The sequence below is a fragment of the Larus michahellis genome, unplaced genomic scaffold (assembly GCF_964199755.1).
Source record: "Larus michahellis unplaced genomic scaffold, bLarMic1.1 SCAFFOLD_500, whole genome shotgun sequence".
Classification (NCBI taxonomy): Eukaryota; Metazoa; Chordata; class Aves; order Charadriiformes; family Laridae; genus Larus; species Larus michahellis.
The window spans coordinates 3,531-31,002 of NW_027436305.1; the positions used below are offsets into that span (position 1 = coordinate 3,531).

At 72.3% G+C, this 27,472-nt stretch overlaps 2 protein-coding genes across 2 annotated transcripts; one reads left to right on the top strand and one right to left on the bottom strand.

The window, feature by feature from the left end:
• Positions 1 to 1,208: 1,208 nt before the first annotated feature.
• Positions 1,209 to 18,070, bottom strand: B4GALNT1 (beta-1,4-N-acetyl-galactosaminyltransferase 1; the record flags this gene model as incomplete). The annotated part of the gene is made up of 10 exons (XM_074571836.1): positions 17,944 to 18,070; positions 14,543 to 14,630; positions 13,211 to 13,417; positions 11,005 to 11,178; positions 9,453 to 9,559; positions 7,393 to 7,430; positions 6,268 to 6,448; positions 4,645 to 4,770; positions 2,335 to 2,522; positions 1,209 to 1,374 (listed from the first exon to the last, which is right to left on the bottom strand). Coding segments are annotated over exons 3-10 (1,186 nt in total), but the record flags the coding sequence as incomplete, so codon positions are not given.
• OS9 (OS9 endoplasmic reticulum lectin) lies at positions 16,133 to 24,212 on the top strand. Its single transcript, XM_074571837.1, has 14 exons — positions 16,133 to 16,633; positions 18,780 to 18,956; positions 19,070 to 19,133; positions 20,219 to 20,295; positions 20,403 to 20,501; positions 20,643 to 20,844; positions 21,022 to 21,150; positions 21,740 to 21,840; positions 21,934 to 21,961; positions 22,064 to 22,152; positions 22,261 to 22,530; positions 22,640 to 22,970; positions 23,069 to 23,178; positions 23,821 to 24,212. The coding sequence occupies exons 1-14, from the start codon at positions 16,169 to 16,171 to the stop codon at positions 23,953 to 23,955; spliced, it is 2,277 nt and encodes a 758-aa protein (XP_074427938.1). The 5' UTR covers positions 16,133 to 16,168; the 3' UTR covers positions 23,956 to 24,212.
• Positions 24,213 to 27,472: the final 3,260 nt, after the last annotated feature.

The following is a 27,472-nucleotide window of genomic DNA, read 5'->3' on the forward strand; positions in this document are numbered from 1 at the left end:
GGGGGGGAACTGGAGACATGGGGGGGGCACTGGAGACACTGGGGGGAGCACTGGGGGGGACACTGGGGGGCACTGGGGACACCAGGGAGCAATGGGGACACTGGGGGGGCACTGGGGGGGGAACTGGAGACATGGGGGGGCACTGGAGACACTGGGGGGGCACTGGGGACACCAGGGAGCAATGGGGACACTGGGGGGGCACTGGGGGGGGAACTGGAGACATGGGGGGGGCACTGGGGGGGACACTGGGGACGACACTGGGGACACCAGGGAGCAATGGGGACACTGGGGGGGCACTGGGGGGGGCACTGGAGACATGGGGGGGCACTGGAGACACTGGGGGGGGCACTGGGGGGACACTGGGGGGCACTGGGGACACCAGGGAGCAATGGGGACACTGGGGGGGCACTGGGGGGGGGCACTGGAGACATGGGGGGGCACTGGAGACACTGGGGGGGGCACTGGGGGGGACACTGGGGGCACTGGGGACACCAGGGAGCAATGGGGACACTGGGGGGGCACTGGGGGGGGCACTGGAGACATGGGGGGGCACTGGAGACACTGGGGGGAGCACTGGGGGGGACACTGGGGGGCACTGGGGACACCAGGGAGCAATGGGGACACTGGGGGGGCACTGGGGGGGGAACTGGAGACATGGGGGGGGCACTGGGGGGACACTGGGGGGACACTGGGGACACCAGGGAGCAATGGGGACACTGGGGGGGCACTGGGGGGGGCACTGGAGACATGGGGGGGCACTGGAGACACTGGGGGGGCACTGGGGGGGACACTGGGGGGCACTGGGGGGGGGGCACTGGAGACATGGGGGGGGCACTGGGGACACCAGGGAGCAATGGGGACACTGGGGGGGCACTGGGGGGGGCACTGGAGACATGGGGGGGCACTGGAGACACTGGGGGGAGCACTGGGGGGGACACTGGGGGGCACTGGAGACACTGGGGGGGGGCACTGGGGGGGACACCAGGGAGCAATGGGGACACTGGGGGGGCACTGGGGGGGGGCACTGGAGACATGGGGGGCGCACTGGGGGGGACACTGGGCGGCCCTGGAGACACTGGAGACACTGGGGGGGTGGAGGCGCTCTGGGGGAGACCGGGGGACACCGGGACACCCCCTTACCCAGCTCGTGGGGACCCCGCCCGCTCACCAGCAACCCCCCTGGGTACCCCCCCCCCTACACCCCCAACCCCCCCCCCCCCCCGGTGCCCCCACCAGGTCCAGGCTGGTTCTCTCCAGCACGTCCACCAGCTTCTCCAGGCGGGTGCGGGGGGTGAAGATGAAGTCGTCGTCCACCCACAGCACGTACTTGGTGGTCACCTGCGACACCGCCAGGTTCCTCCCGGCGAACCAGCCCTGCGGGACCCCCCCCCCCGCCGGCCTCAGCTCCCCACGGCCCCCCCCCCCACACGGCCCCGCTCCCTCGGCTCCCACCCCCCCCCGCCACCTCTCCCCATCCCTGGGGGTCCCACAGCCCTCCCGGCCCCACAGTGTGCACTGGGGTCCTGCGCCCCTGCCAGCCCCCCCATGGCCGGCCGGCCCCCCCCGCCCGGTGTCCCACATCCTCATGGACCTCCCAGCCCCACATGTCCCCCTTCCCTGGGGTCCCACACCCCTGTCAGCCCCCCATGTCACCCCTTCCTGGGGTCCCGCGGCCCTCCCGGCCCCACAGTGTCCCAATTCCCTGGGATCCCGCTCCCCCCTGCCCCCCATCCTGCCCCCCATCTCCCCCTCCCTGGGGTCCCACTCCCCCACAGCCCTGCTAGAGCCCCCCCATGCCCCCCATCCCTGGGGTCCCATGGCCCTGCCAGCCCCACGGTGTTCCCCAGCCCCATAGCCCTGCTAGAGCCCCCATGTCCCCCCTCCCTGCTGTCCCACATCCCCATGGCTCTGCCCCAGCCCCCCATCCCCCCTTCCTGGGGTCCCATGGCTCTGCCAGCCCCACATGTCCCCAATCCCCGGGGTCCCACGGCCCTGGCCAGCCCCCCATGTCCCCTTCTGGGGTCCCACAGCCCTCCCAGCCCCACAGCGTCCACTGGGGTCCCACCCCCCTGTCAGCCCCCATGTCCCCCTTCCTGGGGTCCCACAGCCCTCCAGCCCCACAGCGTCCACTGGGGTCCCACCCCCCTGTCAGCCCCCCATGTCCCCCCTTCCTGGGGTCCCACAGCCCTCCCAGCCCCACAGCGTCCACTGGGCTCCCACCCCCCGTCAGCCCCCCATGTCCCCCCTCCCTGGGGTCCCACGGCCCTGCCGGCCCCACGGCGTCCCCAACCCCTGGGGTCCCGCTCCCCACCGCCCCCCATGTCCCCCCCCCACCTTGCCGAAGGGCATGAGGTAGTGCTCGATGTGGGGGCCCTGCAGGGGCTCGGGGCGCTGGCTGTCGTCGGCCACCACGATGGGGAGGGTGGGGTAGAACCGGCGGATGCTGGCGATGAGCCCCCGCAGCTTCTCGTACCGCAGGAACGTCTTGGTGGCCACCGTCACCAGCGCCGAGACGTTGTACGCTGGGGGGGGGGGGATGACATCGGCGGGGGGAGTGGGCATCTACTGGGGGCACTGGGACACCCACTGGGGGGGACTGGGACGACTGGGCACCCACCGGGGGGACTGGGGCACCACACTGGGGGACTGGGCACCCACTGGGGGGACTGGGGCAGCAGGGGGACTGGGGCACCCATTGGGGGGACTGGGGGGACTGGGGCACTCACACTGGGGGACTGGGACACCACACTGGGGGGACTGGGACACCCCACCGGGGGACTGGGGCACCCACACTGGGGGGACTGGGCACCCACTGGGGGGACTGGGGGCACCAGGGGGACTGGGGCACCCATTGGGGGGACTGGGGGGACTGGGGCACTCACACTGGGGGGACTGGGACACCCACTGGGGGGACTGGGACACCCACACTGGAGGGACTGGGACCACCCACTGAGGGGACTGGGGGGACTGGACAACCACACTGGGGGGACTGGGACGACTGGGCACCCACTGGGGGGACTGGGGGAACTGGGCACCCACTGGGGGGACTGGGCACCCACTGAGGGGACTGGACACCCCGCACTGGGGGGACTGGGACAACTGGGCACCCACCGGGGGGAACTGGGACACCCACACGGGGGACTGGGGCAGCCACTGAGGGGACTGGGACGACTGGGCACCCACTGGGGGGAATGGGGGGATTGGGGCACTCACACTGGGGGGACTGGGACACCCACTGAGGGGACTGGGACACCCACACTGGGGGGACTGGCGGGACTGGGCACCCACTGGGGGGACTGGGGCACTCACACTGTGGGGACTGGGACACCCGGACTGGGGGGACTGGGCACCCACTGTGGGGACTGGGACACCCACACTGGGGGGACAGGGCACCCACCACCCACTGGGGGGACTGGGGGGACTGGACAACCACACTGGGGGGACTGGGACGACTGGGCACTGACTGGGGAGACTGGGACACCCACACTGGGGGGACTGGGACGACTGGGCACCCACTGGGGGGACTGGGACACCCACTGAGGGGACTGGGACGACTGGGCACTGACTGGGGGGACTGGGACACCCACACTGGGGGGACTGGGACGACTGGGCACCCACTGGGGGGACTGGGACACCCACTGAGGGGACTGGGACACCCCGCACTGGGGGAACTGGGACAACTGGGCACTCACTGGGGGGAACTGGGACACCCACACGGGGGACTGGGGCAGCCACTGAGGGGACTGGGACGACTGGGCACCCACTGGGGGGAATGGGGGGACTGGGGCACTCACACTGGGGGGACTGGGACACCCACTGAGGGGACTGGGACACCCACACTGGGGGGACTGGCGGGACTGGGCACCCACTGGGGGGACTGGGGCACTCACACTGTGGGGACTGGGACACCCGGACTGGGGGGACTGGGCACCCACTGTGGGGACTGGGACACCCACACTGGGGGGACTGGGCACCCACCACCCACTGGGGGGACTGGGGGGACTGGACAACCACACTGGGGGGACTGGGACGACTGGGCACTGACTGGGGGGACTGGGACACCCACACTGGGGGGACTGGGATGACTGGGCACCCACTGGGGGGACTGGGACACCCACTGAGGGGACTGGGACACCCCACACTGGGGGGACTGGGACAACTGGGCACCCACTGGGGGGAACTGGGACACCCACACGGGGGACTGGGGCAGCCACTGAGGGGACTGGGACGACTGGGCACCCACTGGGGGGAATGGGGGGATTGGGGCACTCACACTGGGGGGACTGGGACACCCCGCACTGGGGGGACTGGGGGGACTGGGCACCCACTGGGGGGACTGGGGCACCCACTGAGGGGACTGGGACACCCCGCACTGGGGGGACCGGGGCAGCCACTGGGGGTACTGGGGGGACAACTGGGCACCCACTGGGGGGACTGGGGCACCCCCTGAGGGGACTGGGACACCCCGCACTGGGGGGACTGGGGCAGCCACTGGGGGTACTGGGGGAACAACTGGGCACCCACTGGGGGGACTGGGGCACCCCCTGAGGGGACTGGGGGGACTGGGGCACTCACTGGGGGGACTGGGACACCCCGCACTGGGAGGGCTGGTTCTGGGGTGGGAGGTGTGTCCCCGGGGCTCACCTCTGTCCCCGCTGTCCCCGTCGTCCCCGTCGTCGCCGGGGGGCCCGTGGCCGTAGAGGCGGGGGGGGGGCGGGTGGCGGATGCGGATGGCGAAGGCGGCCTCGTGCCCGGGGGTGGAGAACTGCACTGGGAGGCCAAGGGGGCGCGGGGGGGTCCGGGGGGGGGTCCCCACCCACCCCCGGGGGGGTCCCGCACCCTCGGGGGCACCCACCATGGGGACGTCACTGGGCCCGAGCCAGCCACCGCGGCAGCCCCAGGGGGCAGGGACCCTCTGCGGCACCCGTAGGGCCAGTAGCCATCCAGGGACCACCCGTGGCACCCATAGGGCCAGCACCCACCCAGGGACCACCCATGGGGCCAGCAGCCACCCAGGGACCACCTGTGGTCCTCCAGGGCCAGGACCCATCCAGGGACCACCCATGGCACCCATAGGGCCAGCAGCCATCCAAGAACCACCCATGGTCCTCCAGGGCCAGCACCCATCCAGGGACCACCCATGGGGCCAGCACCCATCCAAGAACCACCCATGGCACCCATGGGGCCAGTAGCCATCCCAGGACCACCCGTGGCATCCATGGGACCAGCACCCACCCAGGGACCACCCATGGCACCCATGGGACCAGTAGCCATCCCAGGACCACCCGTGGCATCCATGGGACCAGCACCCATCAAGGTCCCACCCATGAGGCCAGCTCCCATCCAGGGACCACCCATGGCACCCATAGGGCCAGCACCCATCCAGGGACCACCCATGGGGCCAGCAGCCACCCAGGGACCACCTGTGGTCCTCCAGGGCCAGGACCCATCCAGGGACCACCCATGGCACCCATAGGGCCAGCAGCCATCTAAGAACCACCCATGGTCCTCCAGGGCCAGCACCCATCCAGGGACCACCCATGGGGCCAGCACCCATCCAAGAACCACCCATGGCACCCATGGGGCCAGTAGCCATCCCAGGACCACCCGTGGCATCCATGGGACCAGCACCCACCCAGGGACCACCCATGGCACCCATGGGACCAGTAGCCATCCCAGGACCACCCGTGGCATCCATGGGACCAGCACCCATCAAGGTCCCACCCATGAGGCCAGCTCCCATCCAGGGACCACCCATGGCACCCATAGGGCCAGCACCCATCCAGGGACCACCCATGGGGCCAGCAGCCACCCAGGGACCACCTGTGGTCCTCCAGGGCCAGGACCCATCCAGGGACCACCCATGGCACCCATAGGGCCAGCAGCCATCCAAGAACCACCCATGGTCCTCCAGGGCCAGCACCCATCCAGGGACCACCCATGGGGCCAGCACCCATCCAAGAACCACCCATGGCACCCATGGGGCCAGTAGCCATCCCAGGACCACCCGTGGCATCCATGGGACCAGCACCCACCCAGGGACCACCCATGGCACCCATGGGACCAGTAGCCATCCCAGGACCACCCGTGGCATCCATGGGACCAGCACCCATCCAGGGACCACCCATGGGGCCAGCTCTCATCCAGGGACCACCCATGGCACCCATAGGGCCAGGACCCATCTAGGTCCCCCCTATGGGGCCAGCACCCACCCAGGGACCACCCGTGGGGCCAGCACCCGTGCAGGTCCCCCCCCGCGGCACCCACCGATGTCGGCGGTGTCGGGGTGGAAGAGGGTGTTGGTGTAGGTGACGAACTGGAGCTGGCGGTTGAGGTGGTCCAGGCGGGCGGCGGCCAGCGAGAGGTGGGGCTGCCCCTCCCCCCGCAGCTCCACGCCCTCCACCACGGCGGCCACCGCCAGCGTCCCCATGGTGGCCGTCAGGTTCACCTGCGGGGGAGGGGACGGGGGGGACCCACACAGAGCCCCGGGGGGGGGGTGACCACGCCTGGAACACGCCAGGGCCCCGCCCGGCACCCGGCAGGGCTGCTGCACCCGGGCGGGGCCACGCCTCACCACGCCCTGACCACGCCCCACCCACGCCCTGCCTAAGCAGGACCACGCCCTGACCGCACCCTGTCCACACCCCGCCCGCAGGACCACGCCCTGACCGTGCCTGACCACGCCCCGCCCATGCAGGACCACGCCCCACCACGCCCCACCCACAAAGGACCATGCCCTGCCATGCCCTGCCCATGAAGGACCATGCCCCGCCCATACAGGACCACGCCCCACCACGCCCCACCCACAAAGGACCACGCCCTGCCACACCCTGCCCATGAAGGACCACGCCCTGCCACGCCACGCCCATGAAGGACCACGCCCCACCCATGCAGGACCCCGCCCCGCCCATGGAGGACCACGCCCCACCCATGCAGGACCACGCCCCGCCACGCCCCACCCACAAATGACCATGCCCTGCCACGCCCTGCCCATGAAGGACCACACCCCACCCATGCAGGACCACGCCCCGCCCCGCCCCACCCACAAAGGACCACGCCCTGCCACGCCCTGCCCATGAAGGACCACGCCCCACCCATGCAGGACCACGCCCCACCACGCCCCACCCACAAAGGACCACGCCCTGCCCATGAAGGACCGCGCCCCACCCATGCAGGACCACGCCCCACCACGCCCCACCCACAAAGGACCACGCCCTGCCACACCCTGCCCATGCAGGACCACGCCCCGCCACGCCCCACCCACGCGCTGACCACGCCCTGATGAGGCAGGACCTCACCCTGCCCACACCCCACCCACGTCCCCGCCCCGCTCACACCCCACCCCGCGCCCCGCCCACGCAGGACCACGCCCCTGCCCCGCCCCGCCCTCACCTGGTAGCTTTTCCTGGCCCTGGCCTGCAGGCTGAGCCCTGGGGGGCCGCGGACACGGGGTGGTGAGCGGGGGGCAGGGGGGGGCGCCCACCCACAGGCCTCCCCCCCCCCCCAAGGTCTCGCCACGGCCCCACGGCCCCCCCCGGCGCCCCCCAGTATGTGCTCCCCCCCCTTGACCTTGTGCCCCCCCAATGCCCCTCTGCCCCCCCACACTTATTCCCCCCCTTGCCCCCCCCCCCGTGCCCCCCCGATACCCCTGTGCCCCCCCAGCCCTCTGCCCCCCCAATGCCCCACTGTCCCCCCCATGCTCCTGTGCCCCCCGCCCTTGTTCCCCTCTTGACCCCCCCGTGCCCCCCCTGTACCACCCCAATGCTCCTGTGCCCCCCCAGTGCTCCTGTGCCCCCCACCTTGTTCCCCCCGTGCCCCTGCTCCCCCGTGCCCCCCCCAGTGCCCCCCCAATGCCCCTCTGCCCCCCCACCCTTGCTCCCCCCCTGCCCTGTGCCCCCCCGTGCCCCCCCAATACCCCCCTGCCCCCCCAATACTCCGGTGCCCCCCCAGTGCTCCTGTGCCCCCCACCCTTCTTGCCCCCCTTTCCCCCCTCCGTACCACCCCAATGCCCCTGTCCCCCCCCACTACCCCCCTGCCCCCCCCATGCCCCTCTGCCCCCCACCCTTCTTCCCCCCCTGCCCACCCCGTGCCCCCCCAATACCCCCGTGCCCCCGCTATGCCCCTCTGCCCCCCACCCTTCTTGCCCCCCTTTCCCCCCCTGCACCACCCCAATGCCCCCCTGCCCCCCCAATACCCCCCTGCCCCCCCATGCCCCTCTGCCCCCCACCCTTCTTCCCCCCCTGCCCCCCCGTGCCCCCCCAATGCCCCTCTGCCCCCCCACCCTTGCTCCCCCCCTGCCCCCCAATACCCCCTTGCCCCCCCCATGCCCCTCTGCCCCCCCACCCTTCTTCCCCCCCTGCCCACCCCGTGCCCCCCCAATACCCCCGTGCCCCCCCAATGCCCCTCTGCCCCCCCACCCTTGCTCCCCCCCTGCCCTGTGCCCCTCCGTGCCCCCCCAATGCCCCCCTGCCCCCCCCATTGCTCCTGTGCCCCCCACCCTTCTTCCCCCCTGCCCACCCCGTGCCCCCCCAATACCCCCGTGCCCCGGTATGCCCCTCTGCCCCCCACCCTTCTTGCCCCCCTTTCCCCCCCCGCACCACCCCAATGCCCCCCTGCCCCCCCCAGTGCTCCTGTGCTCCCCACCCTTCTTCCCCCCCTGCCCCCCCGTGCCCCCCCAATGCCCCTCTGCCCCCCCACCCTTGCTCCCCCCCTGCCCCCCAATACCCCCTTGCCCCCCCCATGCCCCTCTGCCCCCCCACCCTTCTTCCCCCCCTGCCCACCCCGTGCCCCCCCAATACCCCCGTGCCCCCCCAATGCCCCTCTGCCCCCCCACCCTTGCTCCCCCCCTGCCCCCCAATACCCCCTTGCCCCCCCCATGCCCCTCTGCCCCCCCACCCTTCTTCCCCCCCTGCCCACCCCGTGCCCCCCCAATACCCCCGTGCCCCCCCCATGCCCCTCTGCCCCCCCACCCTTCTTCCCCCCCGCCGCCCCCGCACCACCCCAATACCCCCGTGCCCCCCCATGCCCCTCTGCCCCCCCACCCTTCTTCCCCCCCTGCCCCCCCGTGCCCCCCCAATGCCCCTCTGCCCCCCCACCCTTGCTCCCCCCCTGCCCCCCAATACCCCCTTGCCCCCCCCATGCCCCTCTGCCCCCCCACCCTTCTTCCCCCCCGCCGCCCCCGCACCACCCCAATGCCCCCCGTGCCCCCCCAATGCCCCTCTGCCCCCCCACCCTTGCTCCCCCCCTGCCCTGTGCCCCTCCGTGCCCCCCCAATACCCCCCTGCCCCCCCCATTGCTCCTGTGCCCCCCACCCTTCTTCCCCCCCTGCCGCCCCCGCACCACCCCAATGCCTCCGTGCCCCCCCAATACCCCCTTGCCCCCCCCATGCCCCTCTGCCCCCCCACCCTTCTTCCCCCCCTGCCCCCCCGTGCCCCCCCCGTGCCCCCCCTCACCGGGCACCAGCACGGTCTGCAGCGGCCGCACCTCCACGCCCTGGGCCGGGTACTCCAGGGGGGAGTTGGCGCGGACGATGAGCAGCCGCTCGGCCGGGGACTGCACCCTGCAGGGGGGGGGGGGGGTGCTCAGCCGGGGACCCCCCCCCGCCCTGCCCCACACCCCCCTGCCCCACGCCCAGCCCCGGGGCCGGGGGGGACCCCCATCCTGCCCCGTGCTGAGCCCGGCGGGGGGCGCCCACACCGATCCCAAAGGGTCCCGTCCTGCTCCTTGGGGGTCCCCCGGGGGGGTCCCATCTTGCCCCACACCAATCCCAGGGGGGTCTCATCCTGACCAGTGCTGAGCCCAGGGGGCCCCCCCCATGCCCCATACTGATCCTGGGGGTCTCATCCTGCCCCACACTGACCCCTGGGGGTCCCGTCCTGCTCCCTGGGGGTCCCATTCTGCCCAATGCTGATCCCTGGGGGTCCCATCCTGCTCCTTGGGGTCCCATTCTGCCCAATGCTGATCCCTGGGGGTCTCATCCTGCTCCTTGGGGGTCCCATCCTGCCCCACACTGAACCCACGGGGTCCCATCCTGCTCCTTGGGGGTCCCGTCCTGCTCCTTGGGGGTCCCATCCTGCCCCACACTGACCCCAGGGGGTCCCATCCTGCTCCTTGGGGGTCCCATCCTGCCCCACGCTGATCCCAGGGGGTCCCGTCCTGCTCCCTGGGGGTCCCATCCTGCCCCACACTGACCCCAGGGGGTCCCATCCTGCTCCTTGGGGGTCCCGTCCTGCTCCTTGGGGGTCCCGTCCTGCTCCCTGGGGGTCCCATTCTGCCCCACACTGACCCCAGGGGGTCCCATCCTGCTCCTTGGGGGTCCCACCATGCCCCACACTGACCCCTGGGGGTCCCATCCTGCTCCTTGGGGGTCCCATCCTGCCCCACACCGACCCCAGGGGGTCCCGTCCTGCTCCCTGGGGGTCCCATTCTGCCCAATGCTGATCCCTGGGGGTCTCATCCTGCTCCTTGGGGGTCCCACCATGCCCCACACTGACCCCTGGGGGTCCCATCCTGCTCCTTGGGGGTCCCATCCTGCCCCACACCGACCCCAGGGGGTCCCGTCCTGCTCCCTGGGGGTCCCATTCTGCCCAATGCTGATCCCTGGGGGTCTCATCCTGCTCCCTGGGGGTCTCATCCTGCTCCTTGGGGGTCCCATCCTGCCCCACACCGACCCCAGGGGGTCCCGTCCTGCTCCCTGGGGGTCCCATTCTGCCCAATGCTGATCCCTGGGGGTCTCATCCTGCTCCCTGGGGGTCCCATCCTGCTTCTTGGGGGTCCCACCCTGCCCCACACTGATCCCTGGGGGTCCCATCCTGCTCCTTGGGGGTCCCATTCTGCCCAGTGCTGAGCCCAGGGGGTCTCATCCTGCTCCTTGGGGGTCCCATCCTGCCCCACACTGATCCCAGGGGGTCCCGTCCTGCTCCTTGGGGTCCCACCATGCCCCACGCTGACGCCAGGGGGTCCCATCCTGCCCCCTGGGGGTCCCGGTGCGGGTGCGGGGCTCACCGCAGGCGGTAGCTGTGGTACTCGCGCTCCCGCTGGCGCTGCAGCCGCAGCCTCTCGCCGGGGCCGAAGGTGCTGGCGAAGTCGACGCCGGGGCCCTGCCCGAAGAGCTGCCGCTGGAGGGGCAGCGCCAGCCCCGCCTCGGCCTCGCAGGAGCACCCGTTCCTGGGCAGCAGCCTGGACCCCCCCCCGGGTCACCGCGGGCCGGGGGGCACCCGCCCAGCACCGCCCAGCGTCACCCCGGCATCACCCGGCATCGCCCAGCATCACCCCGGCATCTGCCCCGGACCACCTGGGGCCATCCTGGACCACCCAGGGCCACCCAGGACCACCCGGGTCCACCCAGCATCACCCCAGCACCCACCCAGGGCCACCCCAACACCCACCCTGGCACCTCCCAGGACCACCCAGGGCCACCCAGGACCACCCGGGACCACCTGGGTCCACCCAGCGTCACCCCAGCACCCACCTGGGCACCTCCCAATACCACCAGGGACCACCCCAGGCCACCCAGGGCCACCCGGGGCCACCCAGGACCACCCAGGACCACCCAAGGCCACCCGGGGCCACCCAGGATCACCCCAGCACCCACCCTGGCAACTCCCAATACCACCAGGGACCACCCCGGGCCACCCAGGGCCACCCAGGACCACCCAGGCATCCACCCAGGACCACCCGGGGCCACCCAGGACCACCCAAGGCCACCCGGGGCCACCCAGGGCCACCCAGCATCACCCCAGCATCACCCAGCATCACCCCGGCATCCACCCAGGACCACCCGGGGCCACCCAGGACCACCCAAGGCCACCCGGGGCCACCCAGGGCCACCCAGCATCACCCCAGCATCACCCAGCATCACCCCGGCATCCACCCAGGACCACCCGGGGCCACCCAGGACCACCCAAGGCCACCCGGGGCCACCCAGGGCCACCCAGCATCACCCCAGCATCACCCAGCATCACCCCGGCATCCACCCAGGACCACCCAGTACCACCCAGGGCCACCCAGGACCACCCAGCGTCACCCCAGCACCCACCCTGGCACCTCCCAGTACCACCCAGGGCCACCCCAGCATCGCCCCATCACCCCCTCCCCAGGGTGCCCCCAATCCCATGGGTGCCCCAGCTGCCCCCCACCCTTGGGTACCCCCACCCACGGGTGCCTCCACCCCATGGGGGCACCTACTGTGAGGACCCCCCAGCCCACCCCATAGGTACATCCAGCCCATAGGTACCCCCACCCATGGGTGCCCCCAGCCCCCCCCCGGGGGTCCCACCCCACACCCATGGCCACCCCCAGCCCCACCCTGAGGGTTCCAGCCCCCACCTATGGGCACCCCCACCCCATAGGTGCCCCCACCCATGGGTGCCCCCACCCATAGGTACCCCCACCCCATAGGTGCCCCCACCCATAGGTACTCCCAGCCCCCACCCTGGGGGTCCCGGCTCCCATCTATGGGCACCCCCACCCCATAGGTGCCCCCACCCATAGGTGCCCCCACCCATAGGTACCCCCAGCCCCCACCCTGGGGGTCCCAGCCCCCATCTATGGCCACCCCCACCCCATAGGTGCCCCCACCCATGGGTGCCCCCACCCCATAGGTGCCCCCACCCATAGGTGCCCCCACCCATAGGTACCCCCACCCCATAGGTACCCCCACCCATAGGTACTCCCAGCCCCCACCCTGGGGGTCCCAGTCCCCATCTATGGGCACCCCCACCCCATAGGTGCCCCCACCCATAGGTACCCCCACCCCATAGGCGCCCCCACCCATAGGTACTCCCAGCCCCCACCCTGGGGGTCCCGGCTCCCACCTATGGCCACCCCCACCCCATAGGTGCCCCCACCCATAGGTACCCCCAGCCCCCACCCTGGGGGTCCCAGCCCCCATCTATGGCCACCCCCACCCCATAGGTGCCCCCACCCATAGGTACCCCCAGCCCCCACCCTGGGGGTCCCGGCTCCCACCTATGGCCACCCCCACCCCATAGGTGCCCCCACCCATAGGTACCCCCAGCCCCCACCCTGGGGGTCCCGGCTCCCATCTATGGGCACCCCCACCCCATAGGTGCCCCCACCCATAGGTACCCCCACCCCATAGGTACCCCCAGCCCCCACCCTGGGGGTCCCAGTCCCCACCTATGGCCACCCCCACCCCATAGGGTGCCCCCAGCCCCCCCCCCCCCGCGCGCCCCCCCCGGGTCCTTACTCCATGACCTCCTCCTTGATGCGGAAGGGGACGTGGGGGTAGGCGCGGGCGGGGGGGGCCATGGGGGGGGGCAGCAGGCGCTCGGGGGGGGGCCGGCGCAGGTCCACGCTGGGGGGGCCCTTGGGGGCCCAGAGGTGCAGCAGCAGCGCGGCCAGCGAGGCCGAGGCCAGCAGCAGCAGCAGGCAGGAGCGCTGGGCCCCCCGCATCCTGGGCTGGGCACCGCGCACCAGTACGCACCAGTACGCACCAGTACGCACCAGTACGCACCAGTATGCACCAGTACGCACCCGTGCAACCCAGTGCACACCCGTGCACACCCGTGCAACCCAATGCAACCCAGTACACACCGGTACAACCCAATGCAACCCAGTGCAACCCAGTACACACCAGTGCACACCAGTGCAACCCAGTGCAACCCAGTATGCACTAGTGCAACCCAGTGCACCCCAGTGCACACCAGTACACACCAGTGTAACCCAGTGCAACCCAGTGCAACCCAGTATGCACCAGTACAACCCAGTGCAACCCAGTGCAACCCAGTACGCACCAGTGCAACCCAGTGCAACCCAGTATGCACTAGTGCAACCCAGTACAACCCAGTGCAACCCAGTGCACACCAGTACACACCAGTGTAACCCAGTGCAACCCAGTGCAACCCAGTACGCGCCAGTGCAACCCAGTGCAACCCAGTGCAACCCAGTGCACACCAGTACAACCCAGTGCAACCCAGTATGCACCAGTACAACCCAGTGCAACCCAGTGCAACCCATGCACACCCATACACACCCCCATGCAACCCAGTGCAACCCAGTATGCACCAGTACAACCCAGTGCAACCCAGTGCACACCGGTACACACCAGTGCGCACCAGTACACACCAGTGCAACCCAGTGCACACCCGTGCAACCCAGTACACACCAGTACAACCCAGTGTAACCCAGTGCAACCCAGTACACACCAGTGCAACCCAGTGCAGCCCAGTGCGCACCAGTGCCCCCAGTGCCCAAGCACACACCAGTGCACACCAGTGCGACCCAGTGCCCCCAGCTCCTCCCAGTGCCCCCAGTGCACACCAGTGCAAACCAGTGCCCCCAGCACTGCCCAGTACGACTCAGCTCCTCCCAGTGCAAACCAGTGCAAACCAGTGCCCCCAACTCCTCCCGGGGCAAGCCAGCGCCCCCCCTGCAAACCAGCGCGACCCAGTGCCCCCCCAAGTGCCTCCCAATCCACCAGTTCAAACCAGTGCCTCCCAGTGACCCCCAGTGCCTCCCAGTCCTTCCCAGCGCCCCCCAGCACCCCCCAGTGCCCCCCGGTGCCCCCCAGCGCCCTCACCTCGGGGTGGGCGAGGGTCCCGGCGGGGTGGGGGCGGGGGCCGGGGGTCTCAGCCCACGCTCATGGCCCTGCCCCCCACGGCACCGGCCTGGGGACACGGGGACAGCGTCGGGGGGGGGGGCGGGGGGGGCACCCACACACTCCCCCCCCCCCTCCCCCCATCCCCCTCGGGGGCTTTGTCCAAGGACGGGGGGGGATTAAAGTGGGGGGGGATCAGGCAATGGGGGTCGGGGGGGGTTTGTGGGGCCGAGGGGTGTTTGGGGGGATGCGGGGGGGGAAGGGGGGCAGGAGGCCCAGGGGATGCGGGGGGGGGGCGGGGGGGGTGTCTAAGGGCTGGGGGGGACTGGGGGGGGCCGGGGGATGCTGGGGGGCGGCTGCGGGGGTCTAAGGGCTGGGGGGGCCTGGGGGAGGTCGGGGGATGCTGAGGGGGGCTGGGGGGGGTCTAAGGGCTGGGGGCGGGCGAGGGGGTGCAGCGGGAGCGGGGCCGGGGGATGCGGGGGGGGGCCGGGGGGGGAAACCGGCTCGGGGGGGGTGGGGGGGCGGTGTCGGGGCCGTGTGGGCGGCGGGAGGTGCCCATCCCCCGCCGCGACATGTCGCGACAACGAAGGCTCCGGCCCTACCTGGGCTCCGCCGGCGGGTCCCGGCGCTCCGCGGCCCCGCACCGGCACCGGCAGCGGAGGGGGGGGGAAGCGGGGGGGGGGGGGGGGCGGGGGGGGGGGCCAGGGCGCCCCCGGCGGCCCCGGCCGGGAACGGCACCGCCGCAGCCCCGGGGAGGGGGGGGACACACACAAAGGAGGGAGGGGGCGGCCGCCGGTGACACCGCTTTGTGTCGCCGTCGCATCGGGCCTGACGGGGGGGGGGGAATCAGCCCCCCCCCCCCCCCCCCCAGTCCCCCCCCGGCTGCTACAACTCGGGCTTTGTTGCCCACGCGTGGGGCCGCACAACGGGCCCATTGAGGCGGGGGGGGGGGCGGGCACCGGGGGGGGGTGGGGGGGGTGGGAGGCCGGGGCTGGGCTGGCTGCACCCTGCCTGCACCCGGGGGGGGGCCCCGGGGGGGGCCGCTGGGAGGATGCTGGGGGGATTCTGGGGGGGGGGTTTGAGGGACATTGGGGGGGTTCTGGGGGGCACTGGGAGGGCCGGGGGGAGGTTGGGGGGGGGGGTGCCGGGGGGCTGAGGAGTTCGGGGGGGCGGCTGAGGGGATTCTGGGGGGTTGCTGGGGGGGTGGGGGGAGATTGGGGGGTTCTGGGGGGCACTGGGGGGCACTGGGAGGTCCGGGGTGAGGTTGGGGGGGCTGGGGGAGGGCTGAGGAGTTCGGGGGGAGTTGGGGGGATTCTGGGGGGCTGCTGGGGAGTTAGGGGGAGATTGGGGGGGGATTGGGAGGGCTGGGGGGGGGGCTGAGGAGCTCGGCGGGGGGGTGTGAGGGGATGCTGAGGGGTCCTGGGGGGCTGGGGGGGGTTAAGGGGAGACTGGCGGGGGGGGGGCGACGTGGGGGCCGTGGGGAGATGGGGGGGATGTGACGTGACACCCCCCCCCCACGCACACACACCCCCCCCCCCCACCCCCCCGGGATGCTCTGCCGCCCTCCGCCAATCAGAGCGCCGGGATCGCCTGCATCCCGCTCGGCCAATGGGAAGCCGCCGCCCTGCTCCTTTAAGAGCCCGCCTTGGCGTCATCGGGGCCGGCCGAGCCCCGCCTCCCCATTGGCTGCCGCCGGCGCCGACTCAGCCCAATCGCCTCCCACCCTCCCGCAGCGGCCTCAACCTCGGGGGCGTCACCGCCGGGCTCCTGCCAATGGGAGGCGCGCTGGGCGCTGACGGGCGGGTGGGCGGTCCAACCGCCGCGCGGGACGGCGGTGGGCGGGGCGGACGCGGGAAGGCGGCGGGCGGAAGTGGCGGCAGGACCGGGGGGTGGGGGGGGGGAAAGATGGCGGCGCGGCGGGGCCCGGGCTCGGGCCCGGCGCTTCTGGTGGTGCTGGCGGTGCTGGGCCCGGGGCGGCCGCTGCCGGGGGCCCGCGCCGCCCTCAACCTGCAGGAACTGAGCGAGCTCAAGTACGGCCTGGAGATCCTCGCCGAGCCCGTGCTGGCCGGGCAGGTGGGCGGCGGGGACGGGCACCGGCCCCGGGCATTACCGGGGGCACCGGGTGGGGGTCAGGGGTAACGACCGGGGGTTCGGCGGCACTGCCCTGGGGGCCCTAGCGGCGGCCGAGGCAGCTGTCCGGGGTCGTTTCGGGGCCGGGGGCATCGGGTGGGGGTCGGGGGTACCGGCCTGGGGTCTCTACCGGGGCCGGGGGCACCGGCCGGGGTCGTTCTTGGACCGGGGGCACCGGGTGGGGGTCAGGGATACCAGTTTGGGGTCTTTACCGGGGCCGGGGGCACCGGCCCAGGGTCTGGGGCACTGCCTGGGGGTCTTTCCGGGGCCAGGGGTACCGATGTGGGGTCTTTACCGGGGCCGGGGCCACCGTCCCGGGGTCCCTACAGGGGTCGGGGGCACTGCTTGGGGGTCGTTCCGGGGCCGGGGACACCGGGTGGGGGTCAGGGATACCGATGTGGGGTCTTTGTCGGCGTCGGGGGCACCGTCCCGGGTCTTCACGGGGGTGGGGGCAGCGGGTGGGGGTCAGGGATACCGGGCTGGGATCCGGGATACTGGGCTGGGGTCCCTACGGGGCTTGGGGGGCACCTCGTGGGGGTCGTTCTGGGGCCGGGGGCAGCGGGTGGGGGTCGGGGATACTGGGCTGGGGTCCCTACAGGGATGGGGGGGGGTCAGGGATACCGCCCCGGGTCCTTCCCGGGGGTGGGGGGCACTGATTGGGGTCAGGGGTACCGGCCTGGGAGCCCTCCCGGGGTCGGGGACACCAGTTTGGGGTCCCGCCGGAGCTGGGGACACTGGTCTGGGATGGGGGGGCACCGGTCCCGTGTCCTCCCAGCCCCGGGGGGGCGGAGGGGGGGGGCAGGGGCTGGGGGCGCGGGGTCCTACCGGGGTTTGTGGGGACCGTTCCAGGGGGCGGGGGGTGGGGGGGCACCAGTCCGGGGTCCTACTGGGGACGGGGACACCACGGTGGGGACGGGGGGGTCGCCACTGGGGATGGGGGCTCCAAGCTGGGGTTGTACTGGGCGGGGGGGGGTCACCACTGGGGCCGGGGGCTCCAAACTGGGGTTGTACTGGGGGAGGGGGCACCGGGGTTCACTGGGCCTTGGGGGGGACGGGGACACACGGGGGGACGGGGGGGACTCAGGGAAGGGACACGCTGTGACAACGCCAGGGCCCTGCGGGAGAGTGTTTGCACAGTGGGGGGGGCACCGGCCATGCCCGGGGGCCCTACTGGGAGCACTGGGACCGGACTGGGCAGCGGTGGGGGGGGGGGGGGGGGGTCGAAGGAGGGGGGGGGGGCACGGCCACGGTACCTCTCTCTCCTCCGCTGGGGCGCAGCTGGGGTTTGGAGCGTTTCCAGGGTAATGGTGTGTCCCCCCCCCGTCGCCGTCTGCCCCCCCCTCCGTTGCCAGTGGGGCTGTGGTTTCCGTATCCGCCCGCGGCGGCACGGAAAGAAGGTCCTTCCTGCGGGGTGGGCCCCCCCCGGGGTGGGCCCCCCCCCCCCACCGGATCCCTCCCTCGCACGCCATGTGTCCCCTTATCACCGCGTGTCCCCCCCCGTCACCGGGCCCCGCTGACTCAGAGCTGTTGGGTGGGAGCCACCGAGGAGCCCCCCCCCACCCCTCCCCAACAGCTGCAGTGACAGATCTATGGCCCCCCCCCCGCCCCCGCGTGTCACAGCCCTTTACTGGGGAGAAAAGGGGAAACTGAGGCACGGAGGGGAGGCGGCGACGGGCCCCAGCGTGAACACGGGTCCCCAGGTGTGCCCCCCCCCCCCCCCAGCAGCTGCAGTGACAGATCTGTGTGTGTGTGTGTCCCCAACCTCGTGTCACAGCCCTTTATCGGGGCGAAAAAGGGGAAACTGAGGCACGGAGGGGAAGCGGCGACGGGCCCCAGCGTGAACATGGGTCCCCAGGTGTGCCCCCCCCCCCCAACAGCTGCAGTGACAGATCTGTGTTGTCCCCCCCCAACCTGGTGTCACAGCCCTTTATCGGGGTGAAAAAGGGGAAACTGAGGCACGGAGGGGAAACTGAGGCACGGAGGGGAAGCGGCGACGGGCTGCGGCTCGACACGCGGGTCCCCGGGTGTGCCGCCCCCCCTCAAGCCCCTGCCGTGTGTCCTGTGCCCCCACCCCACCCCCCCCCAACAGCGCCAGGCGGAGGACGTGGTGACGGTGGCCTCCAAGTTCAAGCAGCGCTACGAGTGCCGCCTGCCCCCCGCCGCCGTGCGCCGCCAGCCCGACCCCGCCGAGGAGGCGCAGCTCTACAACGGCTCCGGCGTGGCCGAGCTCCTGCGCCCCATGGCAGCCGCCCCCTGCCTCGTCAAGGTCGGGGGGGGGGGGGGACGCGGGTGGGGTGTGTGTGTGTGTGTGGGGGGGGGGGTCACCCCGTGGCCTCCGTCCTCATCCCGTGGTTTCCCTCCCCCCGCAACTTTTTCCAGACCAAGGACTGGTGGACGTACGAGTTCTGCTACGGGAAGCACATCCAGCAGTACCACGTGGAAGGTGACAAGGGGCTGGGGGTGTCCCCAAGGTGTCCCCCGCCCCCCCGTCCCCAGTGGGGACCCCCCCGTCCCCACCGTGGTGCCCCTGTCCCCAGTACAACCCCAGTTTGGAGCCCCCGGCCCCAGTGGGGACCCCCCACCCCGTCCCCAGTACAACCCCCGTTCGGAGCCCCCGTCCCCAGTGGGGACCCCCCACCCCGTCCCCAGTACAACCCCCGTTCGGAGCCCCCGTCCCCAGTGGGGACCCCCCACCCCGTCCCCAGTACAACCCCAGTTCGGAGCCCCCGTCCCCAGTGGGGACCCCCCCGTCCCCACCCTGGTGCCCCCGTCCCCAGTACCGCTGTCCCCGTCCCCAGTAGGACCCTGGACTGGTGCCCCCCCCACCCCCCCGGAACGGTCCCCACAAACCCCGGTAGGACCCCGCGCCCCCAGCCCCTGCCCCCCCCTCCGCCCCCCCGGGGCTGGGAGGACACGGGACCGGTGCCCCCCCATCCCAGACCAGTGTCCCCAGCTCCGGCGGGACCCCAAACTGGTGTCCCTGACCCCGGGAGGGCTCCCAGGCCGGTACCCCTGACCCCAACCAGTGCCCCCACCCCCTGGAAGGACGCGGGGCGGTATCCCTGACCCCCCCCCAACCCCAGTAGGGACCCCAGCCCAGTATCCTGGACCCCCACCCAGTGCCCCCAGTTCCCGAATGACCCCGGCCAGGTGCCCCCCGACTCCAGTAAAGACCCCAGCCCAGTATCCCTGACCCCCACCCAGTGTCCCTGGCCCCGCTAGGGACCCCACACCAGTATCCCTGACCCCCACCCGGTGCCCCCAGTCCCAGAACGACCCCCACCTGCTGCCCCCGACCCCAGTAGGGACCCCAGACCAGTATCCCTGACCCCCACCCCGTGCCCCCAGCCCCGGTAAAGACCCCACATCGGTATCCCTGACCCCCAGCTGGTGCCTCCCCGTCCCAGAACGACCCCCACCAGGTGCCCCCCCGACCCCGGTAGGGACCCCAGCCCGGTATCCCGGACCCCAGCCCGGTTTCCCCCCCCACCCCCTGCCCCCGCCGACGCCTCCGGCCTCCCCCCACAGAGTCGGAGATCAAAGGTGACATCCTCTTCCTCGGCTACTACCAGTCGGCTTTCGACTGGGACGACGAGACAGCCAAGGTCCGGGCTTTTCCCCCCCCCTCTCTCCCTGGGGACGCTGCTGTCCCCTCCTCGTGCGTGTGTGTCCCCCCCCCCCACCTATGCTTTTGTGTGTCCCCCCCCCCCAGGCCACCAAGCAGCACCGGCTGAAGCGCTACCACAGCCAGAGCTACGTCAACGGCTCCCGCTGCGACCTCACCGGCCGGGCCAGGGAGGCCGAAGTCCGGGTAAGATAACACACACCGCCCCCCCCGGGGAGGGGGAAAAAAAAAGGCGGGGGGGGGTAGGGGGAGTGTGTGACATTTGTGTGTCCCTCACCGTGGCGCCACTTGCGTCCCGTCCCCCCCCGCCCCGGCCTCCCGCCGCAGTTCGTGTGCGAGGAAGGGGCCGGCGACTACATCGCCCGGGTGGACGAGCCCCAGTCGTGCTCCTACGTGCTGACGGTGCACACCCCCCGCCTCTGCCGGCACCCCTTCCTGCGGCCCCCCCCCGCCGCCGCCCCCCAGCCCATCCTCTGCCAGCCCGCCCTCAGCCCGGCCCAGTACGTCCAGTACGTCCGCGCACAAGTCTGTGAGTACTGGGGACGAAACGGGGATGGAGGGCTGAGGGGGTGTCGTGTGTGTGTGTGTGTGTGTCCCCCCCCCCCCGGCCACAAACCCTCGGGCACCCCGTGGCGGGGGTGACGCCGTCCCCTCTGTGTCGTTGTGGTGTGTCTGTCCCGTGTCGTGTCCCCCCCCACCCCGGCAGCCGACACCAAGCGGAAGGTGGAGGAGATCTCGGAGGAGCTGCGGACGTTGGACACGAGGCTGTGGGGGGAGAGGGACGGGGAGACCCCCCCGCGGCCCCCCCCGGGGACACCGGCGGCTCCTGGGGACGGTAGGGCTCCTGTCCTCCATCTCGTCCCCGCGGTGGCACCGCAGCCCCTGTCCCCTCCTGTCCCATGGTGACACCGCAGCCCCTGTCCCCTCCTTATGCCTGTGGTGACACCGCAGCCCCTGTCCCCTCCTGTCCCATGGTGACACCGCAGCCCCTGTCCCCTCCTTATCCCTGTGGTGACACCGCAGCTCCTGTCCCCTCCTTATCCCTGTGGTGACACCGCAGCCCCCGTCCCCTCCTTATCCCTATGGTGACACCGCAGCCCCTGTCCCCTCCTGTCCCATGGTGACACCGCAGCCCCCGTCCCCTCCTTATCCCTATGGTGACACCGCAGCCCCTGTCCCCTCCTGTCCCATGGTGACACCGCAGCCCCTGTCCCCTCCTTATCCCTGTGGTGACACTGCAGCCCCTGTCCCCTCCTGTCCCATGGTGACACCGCAGCCCCTGTCCCCTCCTTATCCCCATGGTGACACCGCAGCCCCTGTCCCCTTCTCGCCCTGTCCCCCCTCCTCGCCCCGTGGTGACACCACAGTCCCCATCCCCTCCTGTCCCATGGTGACACTGCAGTCCCTGTCCCCTCCTGTCCCAGCCACGCCAGGGGACGAGCCGGACCCTGCCAAGGAGGCGGCGTTTTGGGAGCGAGTGCGTGAGGTGACCGGCAAAGCCGATGGCCAGCGGGCCAGCGCCAGGGTGAGTCCCCAGTGGCCACAGTGGCCACCGGCGGGGTGGGACGGGTGGCCGGTGACGTTTGAGGAGCTCCATCACCCCCATTCCTTCCCGCAGGCAGAGGAGCCGTCCCCGAAGGCAGCCGGTGAGTCCCCACGGGGTGGCCGTTGGTGGCCGCTCCGTGTCCCCTGGCCCTTGGCTGTCCCCTGTCGTTGCCCCCCTGACTGTTTTGGTGGCCGCCTGGCAGAGGCGCGGAAGAAAATCCATTTCAAGGTGATCCGGAGCCCCGGGGACCTGCTGCGGTTCATGGAGGAGCTGAAGGAGAGCACCCAGAAGGTGGGGGCCGCCCACCCGCGGCGCGGGGACAGGCGCCCCCCCTCCCCTGCCTCAGTTTCCCCGGTGCCACCGAGGAGACGGTCCCGGGAACTTCCCTCTTGCCTCCAGGCCAAGGAGAAGGCGAGCGAGGAGGAGGAGGAGGCAGCGGCGGCGGCAGCGAAGGCTCCCCCTGTCCCTGAGGAGCCCCCGGCAGGCGGGAAGGAGGAAGAGGAGGAGGAGGAGGAGGAGGAGGAGGAGGAGGAAGACGACGACGGGGACCTCCTGGGGGGCTTGGAGAAGGAGCTGGGGTCGGTGCTGCTGCCGCGGGAGCAGGTGGCCCAGCTGAAGGAGGAGGTGAAGACCCAGATGGAGAAGGAGTTCGACAACATCATCAACGAGGTGGGGGCACCTTGGGCACCCCCTGCATGGGCTGGGGGGCACCCCCACCCCTCCCCCCCCCCCCGCCGTGTCCCCCCCCCTCGCCCTTCACTCCCGTTGTCACCCGTAGGTGGAGGACGAGCTGGAGACGGAGGGGCTGAAGGGGGAGTTCGACCGTCGCCAGGCGTCCAAGTCCTTGGCCTCCACCCTCAACCGCCTCATGGACAAGCTGGAGGGGGGGGCCCCCCCCAAAGCCGGGGGGGGGCGGAAGGAAGAAGAGGAGGGAGGAGGGAAGAAGAGCAGCCCCGACCCCCCCTCCGAGGCGGGGGTGAGCGGGGCGGGGGGCGGCAGCGGGCGGCAGCGGGGGTCGTCCCGTCCGTCGTCCCCCCCCCGGGAGAACCTGCGGCAGGTGGAGAGCGAGGTGCGGGAGCTGCTGGCCAAGGAGGGGCTGCGGGCAGAAGGTAGGGGGGTCTTGGGGGCAGGGGGGGGGGGGGGCGCGGGGGCACCCTGCTGACACACATCACATCCCCCCCCCCCTCCCTCTTTTGTCTGGGGCCAGGGAAAATCGAGATCAAGATCGTGACGGCGGGGGGGGGCGAGGAGGAGGAGGCGCAGTGGCTGTCGGAGGAGGACAGCAGGAGCCTCAAGGAGATCTTCTTCAACGTGCTGGTGAGCGCGGGGGGGGGACACGGCACTGGGGGGGGGGGCACTGGGACACAGGGGGGACACGGGGGGGACACGACCCTGGGGTGTGGAGGGGGGCATGGGGGAAGGACATGGGGGGGACACGGCACTGGGGCGGGGGGACATGGCACTGGGGTGTGGAGGGGGACATGGGGGGAGGACATGGGAGGACGCGGGGGGACACTGGGGGGGACACGACACTGAGACACAGGGGGGACACAGGGGGAGGACATGGCACTGGGACATGGAGGGGGACACGGGGGGGATGGCGGGGGCCATGGCACTGGGGTGGGGGGGGGGACATGGGGGGAGGACATGGGGAGGACACGACACTGGGACACGGGGGGGGGGGGGTGCGACACAGGGGTGGGGGGGGGACACAGCGGGGACAGGGGCCGGCAGGGGGTGTGCCCCGTCCCCCCCCCCCCGCCATGGCTTGTGTGTGTGTCCCCCCCCCGAGGTGGGTTGTGTCCCCCCAATGGTGGGGGAGGGGGTGCGTGTCCGTCCGTCTGTCCCAATGGTCCCCCCCCCGAGTGCTGTGTGTCCCCCCCACGGTGTGTGTCCCCCAGTTCCATGTCCCCCCCAAGGCTGTGTGTGTCCCCCCCCCAATCCCGTGCCCCCCCCCAGCTGCAGGGCACGGAGGAGGCGCAGCGGGAGCGCCGGCGGCAGCAGGCCCTGCAGGACAACTACCGCTTCGTCTGGGGGGGGGCGCGGGAGGACGCCCCCCCGCCCCCGCCCGACTCAGAGGACCCTGACTTCTGACACCCCCCCCAACCTCCTCCTCCCCCCCCTCCCCCTGCCATGGGGCTGGGGCCAGACACACCCCCCCCACCCCCCCGGAAAGGGCTGGGGTGCCCCCCCCTCCCCCCCAGGGGGGAGCTTGGACTGTTTTTTTTTTTTTTGGGGGGGGGTGGGGTGGGTGGGCACATCTTGTTGTGCCCCCCATGGCGTGGGGGGGGGGGGCGAGGCGGGTCACCGTGCCCTGAGACCGGGGCGCATTTGTGACACGGATGAGCTGGGGGGGGGTGGGGGTGGGGGGGTGGGAGTGATTTGGGGGGGGTGTGAAATGATTTGGGGGGGGTTGAGTTTTAGGGGGGGGGGTGTGTCTCGTTGTTGCTACTGGAGCCATTTGGGCCCCCCCCCCACGGCGGGGGGGGGGGGCGGGGAGGGAGGAAGGGCTCTCTCCTAATGAGATGTACGAGGTTGTTAGGCCTCTGACCCCCCCCGCCCCCTCCCCCTCCCTCCCCCCCCCGTCTTTTTATCAATAAACCGAGGGAGCCCCGGGCTGGGTCTCTGTGTGCCCCCCCCCCCCCCCGGTCACCTGGCCCCCCCCCGTGTCCCCCCTGTATCCCCCCCATGTCCCTCCTCTGTGTCCCCTCTGTGTCCCCCCCCCCGTGTATTCCCAGTGTGTCCCCTCCGTCCCCCGTGTGTCCCCCCTATGTCCCCTCTGTGTCCCCCCCCCCCCGGTGTGTCCAGTGTGTCTCCCCCCATGTGTCCCCCCCATGTCCTTCTGTGTCCCCCCCCGTGTCCGTCCCTCCCCACTGTTCCCACCCCCGTGTCCCCTCTGTGTCCCCCCCGCGTGTCTGTCCCGCGTGTGTCCCCCCCCCCCCGTGACCCCGCTGCCGCCCTGGGACGTTTCAGCACCACGGACAGGGCGCGGCGGGGGCGGGGGGGCCGAGCCCCCCCAGTGTGTGTGTGTGTTTCCCCCCGTGCCCGCCAGGGGGCGACGCGAGGCCTTGGGGGGCCGCGGGTTCGAGCCCGGCCGGAGCCGCTCCGCCCCCGACCCCCCCGCCACCAGGGGGCGCTTCCCCCCCCCCTCCCCCCCCCCCCCCCCCACCGCGAGGCCCTTCCGGCCGCTCCGTCTCGTTGGTTCCGCTCCTCCGGCCCCGCCCCCCGGCCAGGCCCCGCGCCGCCGCCGCCCGGTGAGTGCGGGGGGGCCCGTCTGTGTCCGCCCCCCCCCCCCCCCCCCCCCCAAAAAAAGTGCACGTGGCGCCCCTCCCCCACCCCTTTTTGCACCCCCAAACCCCCCGGGGGGGTCCCGGCCCCCGCCCGCGCCTGTCAGTGCCGGGGGGGCTGGTGGTGGGGTCTGAATGGGGGGGGGGGTGTTGAATGGGGGAGGGTGGTTGGGGGGCGGGGGGTGTTGAAGGGGGGTCCTAGAGGTCGTGGGGTGCTGGGGGTGGGTCGGGGGCGGGGGGGGCTCGCCGGGGGGGGGCCGGGGTCTCGCTGTGGGGTGCCGGGTTATGGGGGTCCCTGGGGGTCTCGCTGTGGGTTCTGGGGGTCTGTCTGTGGGTCGCCGTGGGTCTGACGGTGGGTCGCCGTGGGTCCCGTGGGGCAGGATGGCGCAGGAGGGGCGGGCGCAGTGTGTGGGTCCCTGGGGGTCTCTCTGGGGGTCCCCCGGGGGGTCTGTCTGTGGGTCCGTGAGGGTTTCACAGTGGGTCCCTGGGGGTCTGTCTGTGGGTTGCCGTGGGTCTGACGGTGGGTCCTGTGGGGCAGGATGGCGCAGGAGGGGCGGGCGCAGTGTGTGGGTCCCTGGGGGTCTCTCTGGGGGTTGTGGGGGGTCTCTCTGTGGGTCCCTGCGGGTCTCAGCGTGGGTCCCTGGGGGTCTGACGGTGGGTCGCCGTGGGTCTGACGGTGGGTCGCCGTGGGTCCCGTGGGCAGGATGGCGCAGGAGGGGCGGGCGCAGTGTGTGGCTCCCCGGGGGTCTGTCTGTGGGGGTCTGTCTGTGGCTCCCTGAGGGTCTCGGCGTGGGTCCCTGGGGGTCTGACGGTGGGTCGCCGTGGGTCTGACGGCGGGTCGCCGTGGGTCCCGTGGGGCAGGATGGCGCAGGAGGGGCGGGCGCAGTGTGTGGGTCCCTGGGGGTCCCCGGGGGTCTGTCTGTGGGGTCCCTGAGGGTTTCACAGTGGGTCCCTGGGGGTCTGACGGTGGGTCGCCGTGGGTCTGACGGCGGGTCGCCGTGGGTCCCGTGGGGCAGGATGGCGCAGGAGGGGCGGGCGCAGTGTGTGGGTCCCTGGGGGTCTCTCTGGGGGTCCGCGGGGGTCTGTCTGTGGGTCCCTGGGGGTCTGTCTGTGGGTCCCTGAGGGTCTCAGTGTGGGTCGCCGTGGGTCTGACGGCGGGTCGCCGTGGGTCCCGTGGGGCGGGATGGCGCAGGAGGGGCGGGCGCAGTGTGGGGGTCTCTCTGGGGGTCCCCGGGGGTCTGTCTGTGGCTCCCTGAGGGTCTCAGCGTGGGTCCCTGGGGGTCTGACGGTGGGTTGCCGTGGGTCTGACGGCGGGTCGCCGTGGGTCCCGTGGGGCAGGATGGCGCAGGAGGGGCGGGCGCAGTACGAGCCGGTGGCGGAGATCGGGGTGGGCGCCTACGGCACCGTGTACAAGGCGCGGGACCTGCGGAGCGGCCGCTTCGTGGCCCTGAAGAAGGTGCGGGTGCAGGCGACGGAGAACGGGCTCCCCCTCAGCGCCGTCCGCGAGGTCGCCCTCCTCAAGCGCCTCGAGCACTTCGACCACCCCAACATCGTCCGGTGAGCCCCACGGCCGCCCCACGGCCGCCCCACGGCGGGGCTCAGGGGACCCCGCCGCCTCCAGCTCCGCGGCCGTTCGGGGGTTTAAGGGGGTTCGCGTCAAGTCCTGCCCCACGGTTCATCCCAAGCGCGTGGGGCAGCTGGGGGGGGAAGGACACGGCGTCGCCTGCCCCACGGATGTGGGTCGCCGCTGTGTGCTCTGGGCTTCACGCCGTGGGGTGGGCGGCAGAGGACAGGCCATCTCCTGCCCCATGGTCTCGCCCCACGGTTGTGGGGTGCGGGGGAGAGGACAGGCCAGCTCCTGCCCCACAGCTGTGGGGCAGGCGAGCAGGTGCCATCTTCTTCTGGCTTCACCCCCACCCCGCCATGGTCATGGGTTGGGGGACGGGGGACAGCCAACATCTCCTGCCCCATGGCTGCTCCTGTCCTGCCCCACAGCTGTGTCCCAGGGCCATGGGGCGGGGGGCAGGGGGGGGGTGATACCCCCTGCCCCACAGCCATGGGTTGAGGTGGGGCAGGAGCCACCTCCCGCCTGGTGGTGCTGCTCCACGGCTGGGGGGGTGGGGGACAGGGGACGTGGCCCCATAGCCGTGGGGGACAAGGGACATAGGGACGTGGGGTGGGGACAGGGGATGTGGCCCTGGGGTCGGGGATGAGGGATATGGCCCCATGGCTGTGGGGCAGGGGACAGGGGACATGGCCATGGGGTGGGGGACAAGGGACGTAGGGACATGGGGGTGGGGGGACAGGGGGACATGGCCCCCATG

Coding starts and splice junctions, on each gene's coding strand:
- OS9 (XM_074571837.1), top strand. CDS start 16,169: ATGGGAAGCCGCCGCCCTGCTCCTTTAAGAGCCCGCCTTGGCGTCATC. Junction 19,134..20,218: donor CCAGCAGTACCACGTGGAAG/GTGACAAGGGGC, acceptor CTCCCCCCACAG/AGTCGGAGATCAAAGGTGAC. Junction 22,531..22,639: donor TCGACAACATCATCAACGAG/GTGGGGGCACCT, acceptor TGTCACCCGTAG/GTGGAGGACGAGCTGGAGAC.